This window comes from Brachyhypopomus gauderio, unplaced genomic scaffold, assembly GCF_052324685.1.
Source record: "Brachyhypopomus gauderio isolate BG-103 unplaced genomic scaffold, BGAUD_0.2 sc61, whole genome shotgun sequence".
NCBI lineage: Eukaryota > Metazoa > Chordata > Actinopteri > Gymnotiformes > Hypopomidae > Brachyhypopomus > Brachyhypopomus gauderio.
The window spans coordinates 1,347,468-1,365,369 of record NW_027506882.1 but is presented as its reverse complement, the minus strand read 5'-3'; the positions used below and the strand labels follow the sequence as shown (position 1 = coordinate 1,365,369).

The 17,902-nt window shown below is 37.9% G+C and overlaps 1 protein-coding gene across 1 annotated transcript; it reads left to right on the top strand.

Moving 5' to 3' along the window:
• Positions 1-2,318: 2,318 nt before the first annotated feature.
• Positions 2,319-15,956, top strand: fbp1b (fructose-1,6-bisphosphatase 1b). Its single transcript, XM_076988311.1, has 8 exons — positions 2,319-2,548; positions 3,648-3,810; positions 7,726-7,818; positions 7,988-8,128; positions 8,923-9,060; positions 9,267-9,386; positions 9,577-11,857; positions 13,559-15,956. Exons 1-7 carry the CDS (start codon positions 2,379-2,381, stop codon positions 9,763-9,765), a joined length of 1,014 nt encoding a protein of 337 aa, XP_076844426.1. The 5' UTR covers positions 2,319-2,378; the 3' UTR covers positions 9,766-11,857; positions 13,559-15,956.
• The last annotated feature ends 1,946 nt before the right edge of the window (positions 15,957-17,902 follow it).

Genomic DNA, 17,902 nt, shown 5'->3' with positions numbered 1-17,902 from the left:
TTAATGTATTCCCTGTCGGTCTGCTAGTGCTAAATGGAAATAGTTGACCAACCAGGTTAGTGCTCTCGTTTATAGCTAAGTTTACAACGACATTTGGCATTCAGTTATAGAAGGTGCATGACTGCATGTGTTTTTTTAAATGCCGTGTGGGTGATAGTTAAAGCTTGCTCCTTTGTTTTTACCAGACTTTGTTGGTCGTTAATAAGCTTGCTGCGGCAGCACCTGAACCAACTAAAACATCGTGCTCCTCTTCTCTGCGTTTTTATTTTATTTTGTAGTGCTGTGGCCATTTTATTCCTGGTAGTAGCTACTTGTTAACGTGCTGTTCAGTGGAGAAGTGTTATGTATTGAGAACTACTAGTTTACATGCTGCATGTATGAGGCTAACTACTGGATATTTCTATGTTCAGCACCGTGGCCTCTAAATGCTGTTATAAGCTAACACGCAAGTACGGGTTGCATTTAATTAAATCTGTGTTAGGAAGACCAAATAGATAACTTAGGAAAGATGTATCACTGAACATTTTGATACATACAAGTGTATGTATATATATTTTACACATATTTTCTAATATAACCTCAAATGGTCAGAATATTAAACTGGTACGTCTTCATTGACCCTGCAGCCACACCAGGACTTTGAAAAAACTTGAACTTGGAATGAAAGTTTGGTTGACAGATAAAAGCAGTACAAGTCCACCACACGTATACTACAGTAGTTTAGGCCAGCTTGTTCAGAAAAGGCCAAAATATACTTGTCAATCTTCAAAATCTAAATTTAAGGCTCACCTATTTAATCAAGCCTTCAGTTAATGTACTAAATATGAAGGTGTGGAGCTCAGGGGCCTCAAGTTATTGAGTCTTCTCGTAATTTGAGATGCTGATGCTGTCATCCAGCCATGTCATGCATTCACTCGTTGTGATAATGATTTGGGTGTAAAGCAATGGCTCAGTGAGCCCTCATAACTGTGGTCACCTCCAGGCCCACATATATATATATATATATATATATATATATATATATATATATATATATATATTTGATGTTTACATATTTAACCTATATTTTGTATCTTGGTTACATTCTTCTCCAAAGAAAATTCCATAAAACCACCTTGAAAATGGTCAGGCTTGACTGTGGATGTGCCGATGCCATACATGGACATCCACTTTGGAGGGTCTGCTCGGCCTAGAAATAGAACATGGGCTTCTACTAGTTGGGCTGCCCAATAGAGGATGGGTTCCCTTTTGAGATTGGTCCTCCCAAGGTTTTTTCCTAATCCCCATCTAGGGAGTTTTTTCCCTTGCCACTGTCGCCCCTGGCTTGCTCATTAGGGTTCTGGACCCATGTGTTGTAACAAGTGTTATATAAATAAATTTGACTTGACCTGGCTTTTTTTATATATAACATTATGAATATCAAATATATTATACTATATATATATATATATATATATATATATATATATATATATATATATATATATATATATATATATATATATATATATTTGATATATTATACTGTCTTTAGTTATTATTATTATATTATATTGTCTTTATCTGTATGTCTATGTGTTTTTTGGTTGGTGTGGGGGGAGGGGGGGTGTTATGGTTTTGTTGTGCAAACTTGTTTGTAGGATCCCATAAACCAAAGTCGAACATACTAGGCTGACCTTTACATTTTCACCAGTGCTTTTGTTCTTACTACAGAAAAAACAAGCACTTTAATCTTAAAAGTGCACCTTGTCCTTAACAACCCATGCATGCAGAGCATGGTTTTGCTGACTCTAAGACAAATAATCAGCTTTACTACATCATAACAATGAATTATCCAGACAATGAATTAATCAGTGAAACAGTCAATGAATCAAATATCCCTTTAATATATTTGTAAATAATTACATGCTATTATTGGGATTCATGTGTACTTTTATTTTATATGGCACATTGGATTTAGCCAGAGTTTTGCTAGTTATTATACCAGAACATCCTACACAATATTAGGTCCAAACATTGTTTTTTAAATTTCTGCAATATCATAATAGAACAACAATGTTAAAATAATTATATATGTCTTTTCATAATGTGATCATTTCATCAATTCTTATCATCCAGTTTTGGTAAACTCCACTATGTTTTTAGAGAAACTCAAAACTCTGAACTTCAGTCAGACCCTGCAATATGCTTCCTAAATCAACATATGCAAGCCTCGCCTCCCCCCACCCCCTACCCCATGATTTACAGTTCTGATTGGTCGAACTGACTGCACGCCTACTTAAAGTTCCCTTAAACTCCAGAAGCAATACAATCAAGAGCTTGTCTGTGTCCAATTTGTGATACAAACAACATTGCACCTCTACAAACCAAAACTCACAATGTCGGACCAAGGCGCCTTCGACACGAATGTCGTTACACTGACAAGGTTTGTCCTGGAAGAGGGTCGGAAGGCCAAAGGTACAGGGGAACTGACCACGCTGCTCAATTCCATGTGCACAGCCATCAAAGCTATCTCCTCTGCTGTCAGAAAAGCAGGAATTGCTAACTTGTAAGTGCCACTTATTATTTTTCTGGGACATAAAACATACCTAGAATAACACAGAGTCTAATTATTAATCATATGCGATGGTTAGTGTGCTTTTAAAAGCTCTATACTTTTGGTTGCATTTTAAAATATATGTTACATGCAGTATAGCCATGAATGAATAGATTTTTTTTATATTATTTGTTGTATTAGCCATCTGGAAACATGTAACATCAGTCAGTGTTGAGCAAGTCTTCTGATTACACTTTGCCAAAAACTCTGTTACTGATTAACACTTCCAGTTGTTCTATGGAGGTGTACATGCAGGAGAAAATGCAGTTCTGCAGGGAAATAAAGCTTGCTCTTACTGTCTGTGGTAAAGTAGGAAACAGCTGCAAAACACTGGTGTTAGCCAGCATTACATTTTATCAATAGCTCTAATACAATCCACTACTACTTATTATTTATATTTTATAAATGTCTCTCTCAGTTACAGGCACACACACTTGCATACACATTCACACATTAAAAAAATACACAGGCACATAAACCACATATGAAAGCTTGTAGATGTGATAATGGATATGTATATATCCCTGTTTCATCAAGGTATTAACCAGGCAATTTTTTTTTCAGAAAATGCAGAGAGATGCAGATAGACAATACATTTTAGGTCCAGATAAGAAACCTTTGCTGCAGTCTTCTGTATATCCCAGTATGATCTTTGCTGATTAATAAATGCTTCCTAGAAAATAATTATAAATCATTTGACTATTACATAATCTTTTCAAAGATGACCACATATTACTTCAGAGTACTGAGTAGAGTATTGCCACTGTGCTGACATTTCAGTGGTATAGTGTGTTACAATGCTGATCTATTCACTCCATTGTGTAGCGCCTTTTTTGCATGCAATTCTGATAACTGTGAATAGACCTTTGTTTGATGCCTCAAACAGAGGTCAAAGTCTTTGAACTTTGACAGACTGAAATAACAATGTAGGTACAACAGTTTAGGGGTCAGCATAGTTTTACACTGTATTAATTTTAGTGGCTAGTGTGTCACATTGTCTCTCCCTTTTTATTTGGCTATATTTCTGTTATTATCCGTCATTGTCTCTCAGGTATGGCATTGCAGGTAGCACAAATGTAACAGGGGACCAAGTTAAGAAGCTGGATGTCTTGTCCAATGACCTGGTCATCAACATGATCAAGTCTTCCTTTACTTCTTGTGTGCTGGTTTCTGAGGAGGATGAAAAAGCAATTATTGTGGAGCCAGAAAGAAGGGTGTGTGTGTGTGTGTGTGTGAATTCTGCTAAAAGATTATTCATACATTTCATACTGTTCCATTTTTTGGGGGGTTGTTCCATGCCAACTCACTTAGACCTCATAGTTCATGTCATGGACTGTCTTGGAACAAAATCATGTGAAGACTTCTTTTAAATTCATGAAACATTGCCAAATCCTATACTTTTATTAAAGGGTTAATCAGGCTAGATGAGCCACACCTGCTCAGTAGCCTTTATAAGAAGCTCTATCAAAAGCATTTATTGTTGAGTTGTTGATCAGTATTCTTGCCTTCAGATCTTTGGTGGAGGTTTTGAGACTTGCTCTCAAGCTTCTGTTCTATTTCCTCTTGGTTTCTTCCAAGACAAACTTGTTAATGCCAAAATTACATTTATTTATATAATACTTTTTACAACACATGTTGTTACAAAGCAGTTTTCCAATCATAAGGGTTCAGATCCCTAATGAGCAAGGCAAGGAAAAACTCCTTATTTTGGCAGGGATTAGGAAGAAACCTTGGGAGGACTAAAATAGTCAAATCGGGTTTTCAAAATTTATTTATCTAGAGCACCTTAAACGGGATCCCGTTCTCATTCAGGACTTTTTTCCACTTCAAAGTAAAAACCTAAAACACTCAGATAAATAAATAAACATACAGGTTGGCTTTATTCAGCTTTTATTTATTTACTTATTTATTTTTTAATGAAACGTTAAAGAACATTAACAAAAATGTCACCATCGGTGCGCATATCGAATTCTCAGACAGGCACTGTGCAAAATGTCAAAAATATTTTATATAAAATTGCCACACAACAGCAAAAAAATATAAGTAAAGGTTCAAGTAACGGGGTTTAAAAAGCAAACAACAACAAAAAATGTTTATAGGCCTACTTGCCGTGACGCACCGCGAGATGAGACGACACGACCGAAACGACAAACAGCTGAACTGTTTTTTTTTTTCGCCTGACGTGTTTTAAATGGTATGCCATGTTGCTTGTTGTCGTGCGAAATGAAAGATGTTGATGATATAACTTGCAATTTACTTTGTTTGATTCATCTTTATCTTTTTCAAAATACTCCCACACTTTTGAAGTTTTTTTAGTAGCATTATAATCTCGGCAGATGCTGACTATCCTGTAGCGTGTTCAGCTCCGCTCATTTGGATTGTGCAACTGCAGGGTGTGATTTATTAATGTGTAATAAGGAAGATGCCTATTGTTAATGCGCACACATAATTTAAATATATTTATTAACAGAAATTAGGATGATTTTATTTGACAAAAGGCTATATAACGAAAACAAAGACATTTCATGTAACAACTAATACTTAGCAGCATCCTTGGGCACCCCCATGCAGTGAGAATGGTACATTCGACTATGACGTTCATAGTCGACTAGGGGATATAGTTGACTATAGTCGAATCAGCGACTATTGCTGGTCACCCCTAATAGTCATAATATACACTTGCACAAAATGAAACATTTATTAACCAGTTACAGAATATTATTGTTTGTATGTGCAATATATATATAAAAAACAGATCTCCAAACAACTTTATTGACCTGAACTTTATTGTTGAGTATAACAATACCAAACCATTGATGACCAGTAGACCCGCTCTACCTGAAAAGCATATGGAGTTTGTTATGAACAATGCATATTACATTGGATATAAGACTGCGAGCCGTAAAAACAGCAATGCCATAGCCCACAGATGTTGTTTCATTTGTCATATTTTTCCCCGACATCATCGTCCCACATGGTTTACACACCGTCTTGTTTTTCTCAAAGTCAAAGGAGAAATGTGTCCATATATCATCGCTAGGGCTGCAACTATAGAATATTTTTGAAATCGAGTATTCTGTCGATTTTTTCATCGATTAATCGAGTAATCGGATAAAATCACACTTTTGTGTTTTTAACACAATAATATTGATAGTGTGTAATGCAACATGAAAGTTCTCTTAAAATGAGCAAGCAATTGGCTGCTATTCCGCTTGGAGAAGCGCAGTTCATGTGCGGATGCTTTCAGTTTAGGTGCTGAAGCATTGAGGAAGTACTGTTATGGTAGGCCCAGTGCTTAATTTGTAAATCAAACGATGCCGGAACGCAAACAGTGGCATGAGACAAGGGGTCACTGAGGCCAACAATGTCACCGGATCGCACACAAAACGCAACGCTTAGGCGCACAAATGTCCAAATAACAAGCCAATCCGTTTATATAAATTACTTTTAAATGATTTACGTGTTTTATAAGTGTTTTAAGTGCATTTTAAGCCTAAATTCCAGCACTTTTCAAACCTGAAACACAAAGCAACATTAAAATTCGTCAGGTAAATGTTTATTCCCCTGTTTTTGAGGGGTGTTTCTTTATACTACCACATATCATTTCAGAGAACACTGCACTGAATGTGACGCGTCAAGTATGAACGCTTCCGCTGTTCGCGGAGTTGCGCGCTACGGTCACTCACGAAAGTATAACTAGCTTTTAGCTTTATGGAGACGCAGAAAGGCATCGCTAAAAGGGAGAGCTCTTATGTGATTTAGGAAGCCTGAATGTGGACCTTGTGTTAAAAAAATGTCTTTTATAGAATTATTTGTTCAATAACCATTTGTTCCGTCAGGATCCGGCTCAAATTATGCCCTGGGTAGGCCAGATCCGTTTTACAGTAAATACACTGCACTACGTTGTCCACCTTGCGCAGCGAAAAATGGTCCCACACTTTTGACATTTTTGCCCTTTTACAGACACCGCTATCTTCATTTTGCGCCATTTCCATCAAAACAAATCACGCTGCCTTAAACCTGTGCATCGGTTATAACAGTCCGTATAAAACAATGATATCGGAGCTGCGCAGTAGTACAAAGCGGGATTTTAAACACTTAAAATAGATGGTGACATAAATTAAACGATTAAACGGTATTTTTTGTAATCGAATTACTCGAAGAATCGTTTCAGCTCTAATCATCGCTCATCTTTATCCCTGCTGACATTGTCAAGTTAACTTTGAGTTGAATTTAATGAGTGATCAAAGTTCACAAGCTGTTGTGGTCTTCCCAGATTCTGAGCGATGTCAATACGTTAGTACTGATTGGACGGTTACCCGGTTTGTCCCGCCTCTCCGTGTACGCTAAAGTAGTTATGGTTGGATCTCTTCTTAACTTATCCCTACCTTTCTCAAAACTAAATCAGGTCTGATTGGATGTCATAGCTGGCCAATATTTTTGTCTTGCTTTTATTTGTTGAAGAAAATGTCCATTAATTTTGTCATCGTTTTTATCCCTTCGTATAGTTTTTATTTAGTTATCGTCTCATTTTCGTCATGAAAAAAAGGTTCGTTGACGAAAACTATGACAAAAAATTTTCGTCAACGAAATTAACACTGCACTCCCATTCACAAGCTAACACAGCATTTGAGTCCTATTTACCAAAACTCATGCAGTTAAAGTCCGGTTAACCAACACAGCTATCTGGGTTTGCTTCCCACCTCTGGCAAGTTACCATGTTACAGAAAGTGAAAATAAGTATTAATTTTATTTCTTCCTCTAGTTAAAAAAAATATTTATCAATTTGGTTAAAGTAGAACTGTGAGCAACAAATATTTACATAATTTCAACCTAGTCCTGTGAAACATAGGCAATTGATGAGTCTTACATGTACAAATTGAAAAGTAATTAAATTTAGCTTAGATGGCTAAACTTTGGCAAAATTGGCTAGAGGATTTTACAAGGTTTCATGAATGTAATAGTAATATTACATTCTATCTGTTTTTACGACAATCCATGATATTAATTGTGAGATCTAGGTGAGTTGACATGGAGTGATCCTTTTATTTTAAAATATAATTTGTGTACATTATCTTAGGATGATGTGTAGCACATGCAGCAGTAACCTTCACCTTTTTTTTATCTAGGGTAAATATGTAATTTGTTTTGACCCTCTGGATGGCTCATCAAACATTGACTGTCTAGCCTCTATTGGAACTATTTTTGCCATTTACAGGAAGGTATTCTTTAAAGACTCTCCAAACTACACTTTACTTTGGACATGAAGTTTAAACAGCATTCTGTCAGTGGTACATTACAAGTAAAAGAAAGTATGAAACAAATGGTGAATTTGGGCAAATAGTTAACATTTGTAACATGCATGATTTATGCCATGTGTGTTTGTTTCAGGATAATGACAGTGAACCCACAGAAAAGGATGCCTTGCAGCCTGGCAGAAAAATGGTTGCTGCTGGTTATGCCCTCTATGGGAGTGCCACCATGCTAGTCCTCTCCACAGGAACAGGGGTCAATTGCTTCATGCTTGACCCAGTGAGTCGATTATCATTTCCTTTTCCTTTTGATTGTGTCAAGTACACCAAGAGCCACCTGCAGATCCCCAGGAATGTTGTCTAGACCAAAAACCAACACTTAAAATATATATATAAAATAGCAGTTCCTCTAGTCCATTATGACATCAATGGTTAAATGAAATAATCTACCTAAATCATTCTGAGTAACAGAAAAGTATAGCTGTTTATAAGCATTATTACAGCGCAGAAGTCCACCTTCAATGGAGACACGCAGGTAAATTTTCACAGATTATTACAGTTTATACCTCTGGATCTGTAGAAGGGCTTTCCTGGAGACATGCAGGGAAGTACATCTAACTGAACGGGACACAAACATCTGCAGCATGTGCTGTACAATAGAAAGGCCAAACTGTCTGACCACTTCGTCATAGAGGCAAATTAGCCCGTTTCCCTGAGCGTACATGTCCATTGTTTAAAGAGCTGCTTCAGTCTGTTCAGAGAGTCTCCTCTACTGCCACTTCATACTATATGTATATACTTCACAAAACTGTGACATAAACAATAAAAGCATACACAGAACATGTAAGGGAACCCCAAAAACATCATCACACACCAGCACCATCTTGACTCTTGCAATACTTTAAATTACTACTTATAAATAAAACATTTAAGAAAAAAGCAGTTTATCCCAACAAATTTACCTCTCTCTAACAATTTGGTTTTAAATAATTTTGTACTGTAAAATTGAAACAGTATGAAATGTATGAATAATTTTTCTATACCTCACCTTTTTCAAACCTTCTATATTACTAGGCCATTGGAGAGTTTATTTTGGTGGACCAGGATGTTAAGATTAAGAAGAAAGGAAAGATCTACAGTCTTAATGAAGGCTACGCTCAGCATTTTTATCCAGATATCACAGAATATCTGCAGAAGAAAAAATTCCCAGAGGTGAATCTAATTCAAATCTCAAATATATAAAACTGAGCTCTTGTGATTTAGTTTGGTAGCCCAAACTAGAGTGCTGTAATTGCTGTAAACACGTGTGAAATTAATTATTTCACGTAGAGATGTTCGAGTTCAAGCTAAAGGAATGGATAAATACTTAAGTTATGTGGATACTTAATGTCCTAATGATTTTGTTGTTTGGTCTGCAGGATGGCAGTTCACCCTATGGAGGTCGCTATGTGGGATCCATGGTAGCTGATGTTCATAGGACACTGGTGTATGGAGGTATCTTCTTGTATCCAGCTAACATCAAAAGTCCAAAGGGCAAGGTGAGGCAAATGTCAGCATGACTAGAAAAAAAAAATGCAAAGAACAGCGTGATGTTCAAAAAACAGTCCACAAGGTCAATTGTTTGGAGGTACAGACTTGTGTTTCCTTTGACTTAAAAATGTTGTTTCACAACAAACCCTTATGTGTTTCATTGACACTGTCTTGTTTCTCTGATTGATGGGGCTGTAGCTGAGGCTGCTGTATGAGTGCAACCCTATGGCCTTTATCATGGAGCAGGCTGGAGGGATGGCCACCACAGGAGACAAAAATATACTGGATATTCACCCTGACAACATTCACCAGAGAGTTCCTGTTGTGCTGGGTTCCCCTGATGACGTAAAGGAGTACATTTCAATTTATAAGAAGCATGCTAAGTGATGGTATCCTTTAGATTGTCAGACATCACCCTCTATCCACAGACCTCTCCACACTCTTTAAAAACCAGTGAAGACAAGAGTCTATAACACTGAGCATGAGGGATATATTGAATAATTTGGGGAATACATTTTTTATTTTGTGTTTTTTTATAGACACATTAGTACAGGATAAAGATACATACTTTTCCTTATTTTGCCCAGCACAGAGATTTTTGTTATTGGAAAGACCTAAACTTGAAGATGGCAGTATTCTGTCACAGTTGCTGCTTTACATAGGTTGATTTTACAGATATACTTGGTAGATGAAAATATTCAGGATGATGAAAGACTTACATTTTCTCCTTTTCTTTTTTTCTTTTGTGAAAATGTGCTGATACTTCAGAAAAGAGAAAAATCTGCTGGAACCTTTTGAGTAGTTTAATAATGCCCAGCACATGAGATTATAACTATTACCTTGAGCTTGAATAGAGTACGAATTCAGTATAAAAGTAAAAAATTAAGATAAACAACAAAAGGTAAATATAATTCCAAACTAGTTAACATAGGTGTCAATTCCAGGTTCAGAAAGTAAAAGTCCTCACCAGGATTTTGCTCAGGCTTCCTGGATTGTGTTGATTCCACTAATTTTACCTGGATTGGACTAATTAGAAAATCTAGCAAGCTCGAGCAAAATCCTGATGAGGACTTTTACTTTCTGAACCTGGAATTGACACCTCTGCTAGTTAATATACATACCCAGCAAACATTTTATTTAGTACAAAAAAAAATTGTTAATTAAAATAAAAAATTTGTAGCTAATAGGATGGAAAACCATTTATACTATTTTAAACTCACTGGTTTTAAATATTTTTGCATAAATTTTAAATTCTTTCTCTTTAATTCCAACACTGTCTTGGACATTACATACCAATAATGTGTGTATCAAGTGGGAATATTTTTATAATATTGCCTATAAATCAATAAAAAAAATATATCTACCACCACAACTCACTTTTAATAATCTTGCCAATTTTAAAACTAGAGTTTGATTGGATATTATTGGGATACTGGATATTTGAATAGACAAAGTTCAAATGTTAAATTGTTTTAATGAGCTTTTTATAAATAATGTATATATGACGATGAATAAAGTAGAAAGATGTAATTTAGCTTTTAATTGTTTTCTAGCTTTGAGTTGCATAAACTATTAGGCATTAGACACAAAATAAATATCAGGACCTGGCAACCTGGCTCTATTGTTTGTAAAGACATCAGATTCCAGCAGAATCTGGAAACTGGAAATTTTCTATATTAAAAAGGTAATGCTGAAACAATTTATCATGACTTTAAAAAAAATGCCTTCAATGTTTTTTTGAGCTATAGGTTATCCATTTGACATGGACCTGCTATGTGTTACAATATACTATAAGACCTGATCATTGTAATCCTCCAGACAACACAGGTTGCCAAACAAAACACTGCGACACTGAACAATTTTAAGGTGGCTAAAGATGGAACTAGATGCTTCTATTTAAATAGGGGAATTGAAAAGTTAAGCACATAACTCAATCATATTCTCACACTGTCATGCAGAAATAAAGATGAAACCTCTCAAATTCAAACCAAGCTGCACCATCACTATACATCCACGCATTGACTTGAATGTTTATTCAGGATCAAATGACTCAGCATTATACTACCCATATTTTGGCTGATTATGAACCCTCTCAAATTGACTTCATGGACAGCAAAACACAGTGTCATTTATCACTTTATTGAGGCTTTAAATTGTTTTCTCAAATTTGTCTGCCTATGCTGTCTATCTTCATGTATCACTCCATCAAAACCTGCTCCGACCAGCTTTAATGACTACCGTCCTGTGGCACTAACTCCCATCATTATGAAGTGCTTCAAACGGCATTAAAACCTCAAAAAGACTGCTGCTGAAGCCCAAAGAGAGAGGTTTAAGACTGGTGGGGGGCCTGCACATAAAGATCCTGACCAGGTGGATGAGTTACTGACAGGAATAATGGAGAGTCAGCAACCTTTGGAGAACATACCAGATGATGACCATATAGACAGTTCAGATGATGGATCTCGGGCACCTACTTTGGGTAAATTAATTCAGTTCATCTTGTCTTTTATTTCTAACATTTAAAACTGTATTTGTGTCAGTGTCATGTAATCTGCATTTACAGTGGAGGAAATAAGTATTTGATCCCCCACTGACTTTAAAAGTTTTAATACAAAAAAATAAATGAAACGTCTCATAATTTTATGGCAGCTTTATTTGAACAGTGCCACATAGAATATCAAAAGACAAATGGAGAAAATTACATGAAATGAGAAATAAAAAATAATTTGCATTTCATTGAGGGAAATAAGTATTTGATCCCCTAGTAAAACCATGACTAATGTTGGCTCCCACAGACCACTGACACACTCTAATCACAGTGAAGTCATTACCTGGGTGAGAGACACCTGTCCAAAATTGTCACCTGTATAAAAGGCCACCTGCCAACAGTCTCAGTGACACTCCCAACATCTCCACCATGGGCAAGACTAAAGAGCTGTCTAAAGATGTCAGGGACAAAATTGTTGACCTACACAAGGCTGGAATGGGCTACAAAGCCATAAGTAAGAAACTGGATGAGAAGGTGACAACTGTTGGTGCAATTATTTGGAAGTGGAAGAAGTACAACATTATTGTCAATCGACCCAGGCCTGGAGCTCCATGTAAGATATCACCTCGTGGAGTCTCATTGATCAAGAGAAAGGTTAAAAATCAGCCAAGAACTACACGGGAGGAGCTGAGTAATGATCTCAAGGCAGCTGGGACCACAGTCTCCAAAAAAACCATTGGTAATACACTGAGACGTAATGGTTTAAAATCCTGCAGTGCACGCAAGGTTCCTCTGCTCAAGAAGGCTCACGTCCAGGCCCGCCTCAAGTTTGCCAATGAACATATTAATGACTCCGAGAGAGACTGGGAGAAGGTGCTGTGGTCAGATGAGACCAAAATTGAGCTCTTTGGCTTCAACTCAACTCGACGTGTTTGGAGGAAGAAAAATACAGACTATGACCCTAAGAATACCATCCCCACCATCAAGCATGGTGGTGGAAGTATTATGTTTTGGGGGTGTTTTTCTTCTAAGGGCACAGTTCAACTTCACTGCATTGACGGGAAGATGAACGGGGCCATGTATCGCAAAATCCTGGGTGACAACCTCCTTGCCTCTGCCAGGGCACTGAAAATGGGTCGTGGACGGGTCCTTCAGCACGACAATGACCCAAAACATACAGCCAAGGAAACAAAGGAGTGGCTCCATAAGAACCATATCAAGGTCATGGAATGGCCTAGCCAATCTCCTGACCTCAATCCCATAGAAAATCAATGGAGAGAGCTGAAGCTTCGCGTTTCCAAATGCATGCCTAAAAACCTTAAAGATTTGGAGATGATTTGCATAGAGGAGTGGGCCAAAATTACTCCTGAAGTGTGTGCAAATCTTATAAAAAACTTTAAGATACGTCTGACTGCTGTGCTTGCCAACAAGGGTTTTGCCACCAAGTATTAAATTATGTTTTACTAGGGGATCAAATACTTATTTCCCTCAATGAAATGCAAATTATTTTTTATTTCTCGTTTCATGTAATTTTCTCAGTTTTTCTTTTGATATTCTATGTGGCACTGTTAAAATAAAGCTGGCATAAAATTATGAGACGTTTCATTTATTGTTTTATATTAAAACTTTTAAAATCAGTGGGGGATCAAATACTTATTTCCTCCACTGTATCTGAACTGTTCTGGTTTCAAGGAGAAGGTCACATGGACAGAACTGAAGTGGAGATGCAAAGTAGTTTACCCTCCACATCCTCAACAACGTGTGGCAGCGTCTGCCAGTAGGCCTACTGGTCAGTACAACAAAAGACTCACTATCCATGAAAGGCTGGCAAATGAATTTCATGAACATAAGTTTAATTATCTTAAGGAGGAGCATGAAATAAAAATGAAGATCCTACAAGTAGAACTGGAAACGAAGATGAAGGAGAGAGACATGCAAGTGTCTCAAATGCCACAGTAGTACATAAATCTATAAAATAAATGATATGTTGGATGTAATGGTTATTTCTGTAATGCACCAAACAAAATGTACACATTTACTTTGAAATAAAAATTTATTAACTCATTACATGTGAAATGTATATAATTTGAGTAGAAGATTAAAAAAATGGATAATGTTGAGAATATCTACTTAAATTGGCACAGTGCAAATGCATCTCTGTATGCTAGTCCTTCTGTGGCGTCTGCTGGAAATGGTGGTACATCTGGATTGTCATCCTCTTCAATTGGAGGATCAGGGCATCCACGCTGTTTCAGGTAGTTGTGTAGAACAGCTGTTGCAATGATGACAATGCAGCATCTTCTTGGCTTGAACCTGAGTGTTTTTCGAAGGCACTGAGATCGACTCTTCCAAATTCCAAACATGCGGTCTATTAGACCGTTAGTGCGCATGTGAGCCTGGTTGTAGCACCACTGCTCAGCTGTTGCTGGATGCAAGTATGGCGTAAACAAAAAATTCTTCTGGGCGTACCCACTGTCCCCTAGCAATATTCCACCGTGTACTCTTTCAAATTGAGCATACAGAGATGAGTTAAGAAAAATACGAGAATCATGAGTAGCACCTTTCCAACGTGCAACAATGTTTGAAAACAGTAATTGGGGAGTGCATACACCTTAGACATTTATGGAAAACCAATTCTTGCGGTTCCTGTATTCCTCAGCATCTGGAGTAGATGGGCATTTTATGGGAATATGGGTTCCTTCTATGCAGCCTATGACTCCTGGAAAGTGCCCATATTCATAGAAATGTACTTTGTGGTTTACCTGGGTTGTAGCATCAGGGAAATTTATGTACTGTCCTCTTAGGTCACAAATGGCTCTGCATACTCTGTGAATGACTTTACATACTGTTGGTTCACTAATACCAACTAAATCCCCAGTTTCTCGATGAAAGGTGCCACATGCCAAGAACCTTAAAGTCAAGAGCACTTGGAGACGAACAGGTAAAGGCTGTCCTCGCTGAGTCACAGATGAAAGCTTGTGTTCCAACAGTGAGATAATCTCCATGGCATCTATTTTATACATTCTAAAACGATCTCTGAAACTAATGTCATCAAAATGTTGAAATGGGTCACTTCTGTTAGCAAGAACATATCTAGCTGGTTGGGTTGTACTCTTTGGTCTTCATTGACATAGTCCAAGTAATCCATGTGTCTTCTTTGACAAACAACATTAATCTGAAGTTAAACATGCCTCCTGTCAGGTTTAATTTAAACCTCAATTTAGTCCTGCATTAGCACTAATCTTCCTTCAAGAAATGAGATTACATAATTCAGAATTAGACTAAATGTAGGACTATTTTGAGCCATGACTGAGAAAGCATATTTCTGTTACTCTGAGTTAAAAGGCCAATTTAGTCTAGGACTAGGCTTAATCTCTGTCTGGGAAACCGCCCCATAGAGTGTTACAATAGTCGAGTCTAGAGCTCAAAAATGCATGGATGGCTTTCTTTAAATCAGTACGGCTGAGGAAAGGCTTTACTTTTGAGAGCAAACGGAGCTGAAAGAAGCTTGTTTTCACAACTGAATCAATCTGTTTATCAAGTTATAAATTACTGTCAAGCTTCACTCCTAGATTTTTTACCACCTGGTTAAGGTGGGGGAGCAAAAAACGTGAACTGAAAGTATTGTTACATGGATTCCTGTTAGTGTCAAAATCCATTCATTTTTGTCATTATTCAAATGGAGACATTTTTGAGACAGCCAATACTTAATGTCATTTAAGCAGCTGATAACAGAATTAAGGCTGAGTGCAGATTTTGCAGCAACAAGCAGAGAGATTTGTAAATCATCTGCATACAAATGGAAAGACAGGTTATGACATGCAATGATAGGTCCTAGTGGCAGCATGTAAAGTGAGAAAATTACAGGCCCCAGAATCAGCATCGCCTTTATTTTCATTAAAATTTTCATTACAATGAAATTTGATTCTACAACATATGTTGTGAAAAGCACTATACAAATATATTTGATTTGATGGACACAAATTAAGTATTATATCGCGATCGCCGGTGGTTGATAGATATAGATCAGAGGTAAATAAACTAGATTTTTTTTTGGCGTGAGATATCGGAACTGTGGCGTGAGAGCGTGTGAAAACGGTCAAATGCGTGTGTCTCAGAGAGATCACGTGACCTCTGACAGAAATGGCCGCCTAGCTCAGTAGCTCCCGCCTGGCTTGATATAATTCATCCTTTAATGTAGACCTAACCTCAAGTTGAGAATTCTGTAACAACTACGGCGTCCAATTTATGGCTAAGCGACAACTGATGTCGTCGTCTCCAGACAAAAAGCGCTCCAAAGATGTCTCTGCCGACGAAATGAAACTCCGTGCGGTAGTAGCTGAGGAGCTGCGGCTACACCTTGATAGCGTCCGAGACATGTTCAAGGAGCAGTTTAGTCTCGTATCCGCAAAAATAGATACGTTCGAAAAGGAGATTAAAACTATGAACAATAACTTCGAAAACATGCAGCTAGCGATCAGAAAGGCTAAGAAAGAATCTATGGATCTGCGGTGCGAGATGGAGGCCCTGCAAGCCAAGATGGCGAGTCAGGAAGATAAAAACCGCCAGTCCAATATCCGTATTATTGGTCTTAAAGAGGGCGAAGAGGGAGACGATCCAGTGGGATTTATCGAAAAACAACTATCCAAATGGATACCCTCTCTGGATGGGTCAGTGGTGGAGGTGGAAAGAGCTCACCGCATTTATAACGCGGACCGGGCGAAAACAGGACCGCGGACTTTCATTTTCAAGGTGCTTCGATACCGAGACCGCAATGCCATACTCAAGGGCGCTCGCACCGCAGGGCCGATACGACACGCGGGTAAACAGATCCAGTTCTTTCCAGACTACAGCACTTTTACGGCCAACAAGAGAAAAACAATGGCCCTGGCTAGGAAAAAGCTCACGGAGATCGGCATATCCTCGTTTATGCTTTATCCGGCTGTGGTGAAAGTTCTCTATAAAGGGAAAATCTCCTTCTTCAAGGACCCCATGGATATCGAGCGGTTTGCAGCGGAAAATTCATCCTCTCCCCCCAACGCCAACACGACGGTTGAAGACAGAATGGATGCATAACTGCTTTTAGGTTTGATCATCCTTAAGAAGGTTTACATGCCTAACATGGTAACCGGGCGGGGTGGCTGACAGGGGCGATCTACTGTTGTGCCGGCCACGTATCCACACGCTTTTGTTTTCAAGGCAGAAAGGAGAGCTTGTTCTAACTCCCTGCATACTGCCTTAATGTTCACGTTATTTTTTTCTATTTATGTATTTCATCTTACTATTTTTGTGTTGTATGCCCAGGATTGCCTACATAAGCTGATTGATGCTACCTTTCCATATTCTTTTCTTATAATTATTCTAGTAAGTCGATGGAGAACTTTTACCGCGTTTACTTTCTGTGGAGTTAATAGGGTTGCACTATGGCGATTAAGATCATAACGTGGAACGTTAATGGACTAAACGGTCCCATCAAACGTGTTAAATGCCTGGATTATCTTAGACATATTGGGGCATCAGTTGCTCTTATACAGGAAACTCACTTAAAATCCATAGATATACACCGTTTTCAAAACAAGAATTTTAAGGTTGTAGCATCATCTTCAGCAGCTAACAAAACTAAAGGGGTCTTAATAGTTTTTGCGAGGAAATTACAATTCTCTATAGCAGGGGTACTCAACTAAATTTGTCCGCGGTCCAATTTTGGCAGATAGCTGTCACCTGAGGTCCGGGGGGTGGTGAACGTAACACTCGTGACGGAGTGTTTTTTTCAATAGCCCTGAAATAAATACTCCGGTTTAAAATTAATTCTCCCGTCAAAATGAATAAATATGGTTTTTTTGGGTCCGTATCCAGTTAATCAGGAATGAGATTGGGTCCGGACAGGACTGCGTTTGGGTCCGGATACGGACCGCGGTCCGCCAGTTGCCGACACCTGCTCTATAGACTTTACTGGGGGTGATAACGAAGGTCGTATTACGTATGTTCTAGGTACTTGGAACAGTACAAAATATGCTCTAATGTCAGTTTACGCCC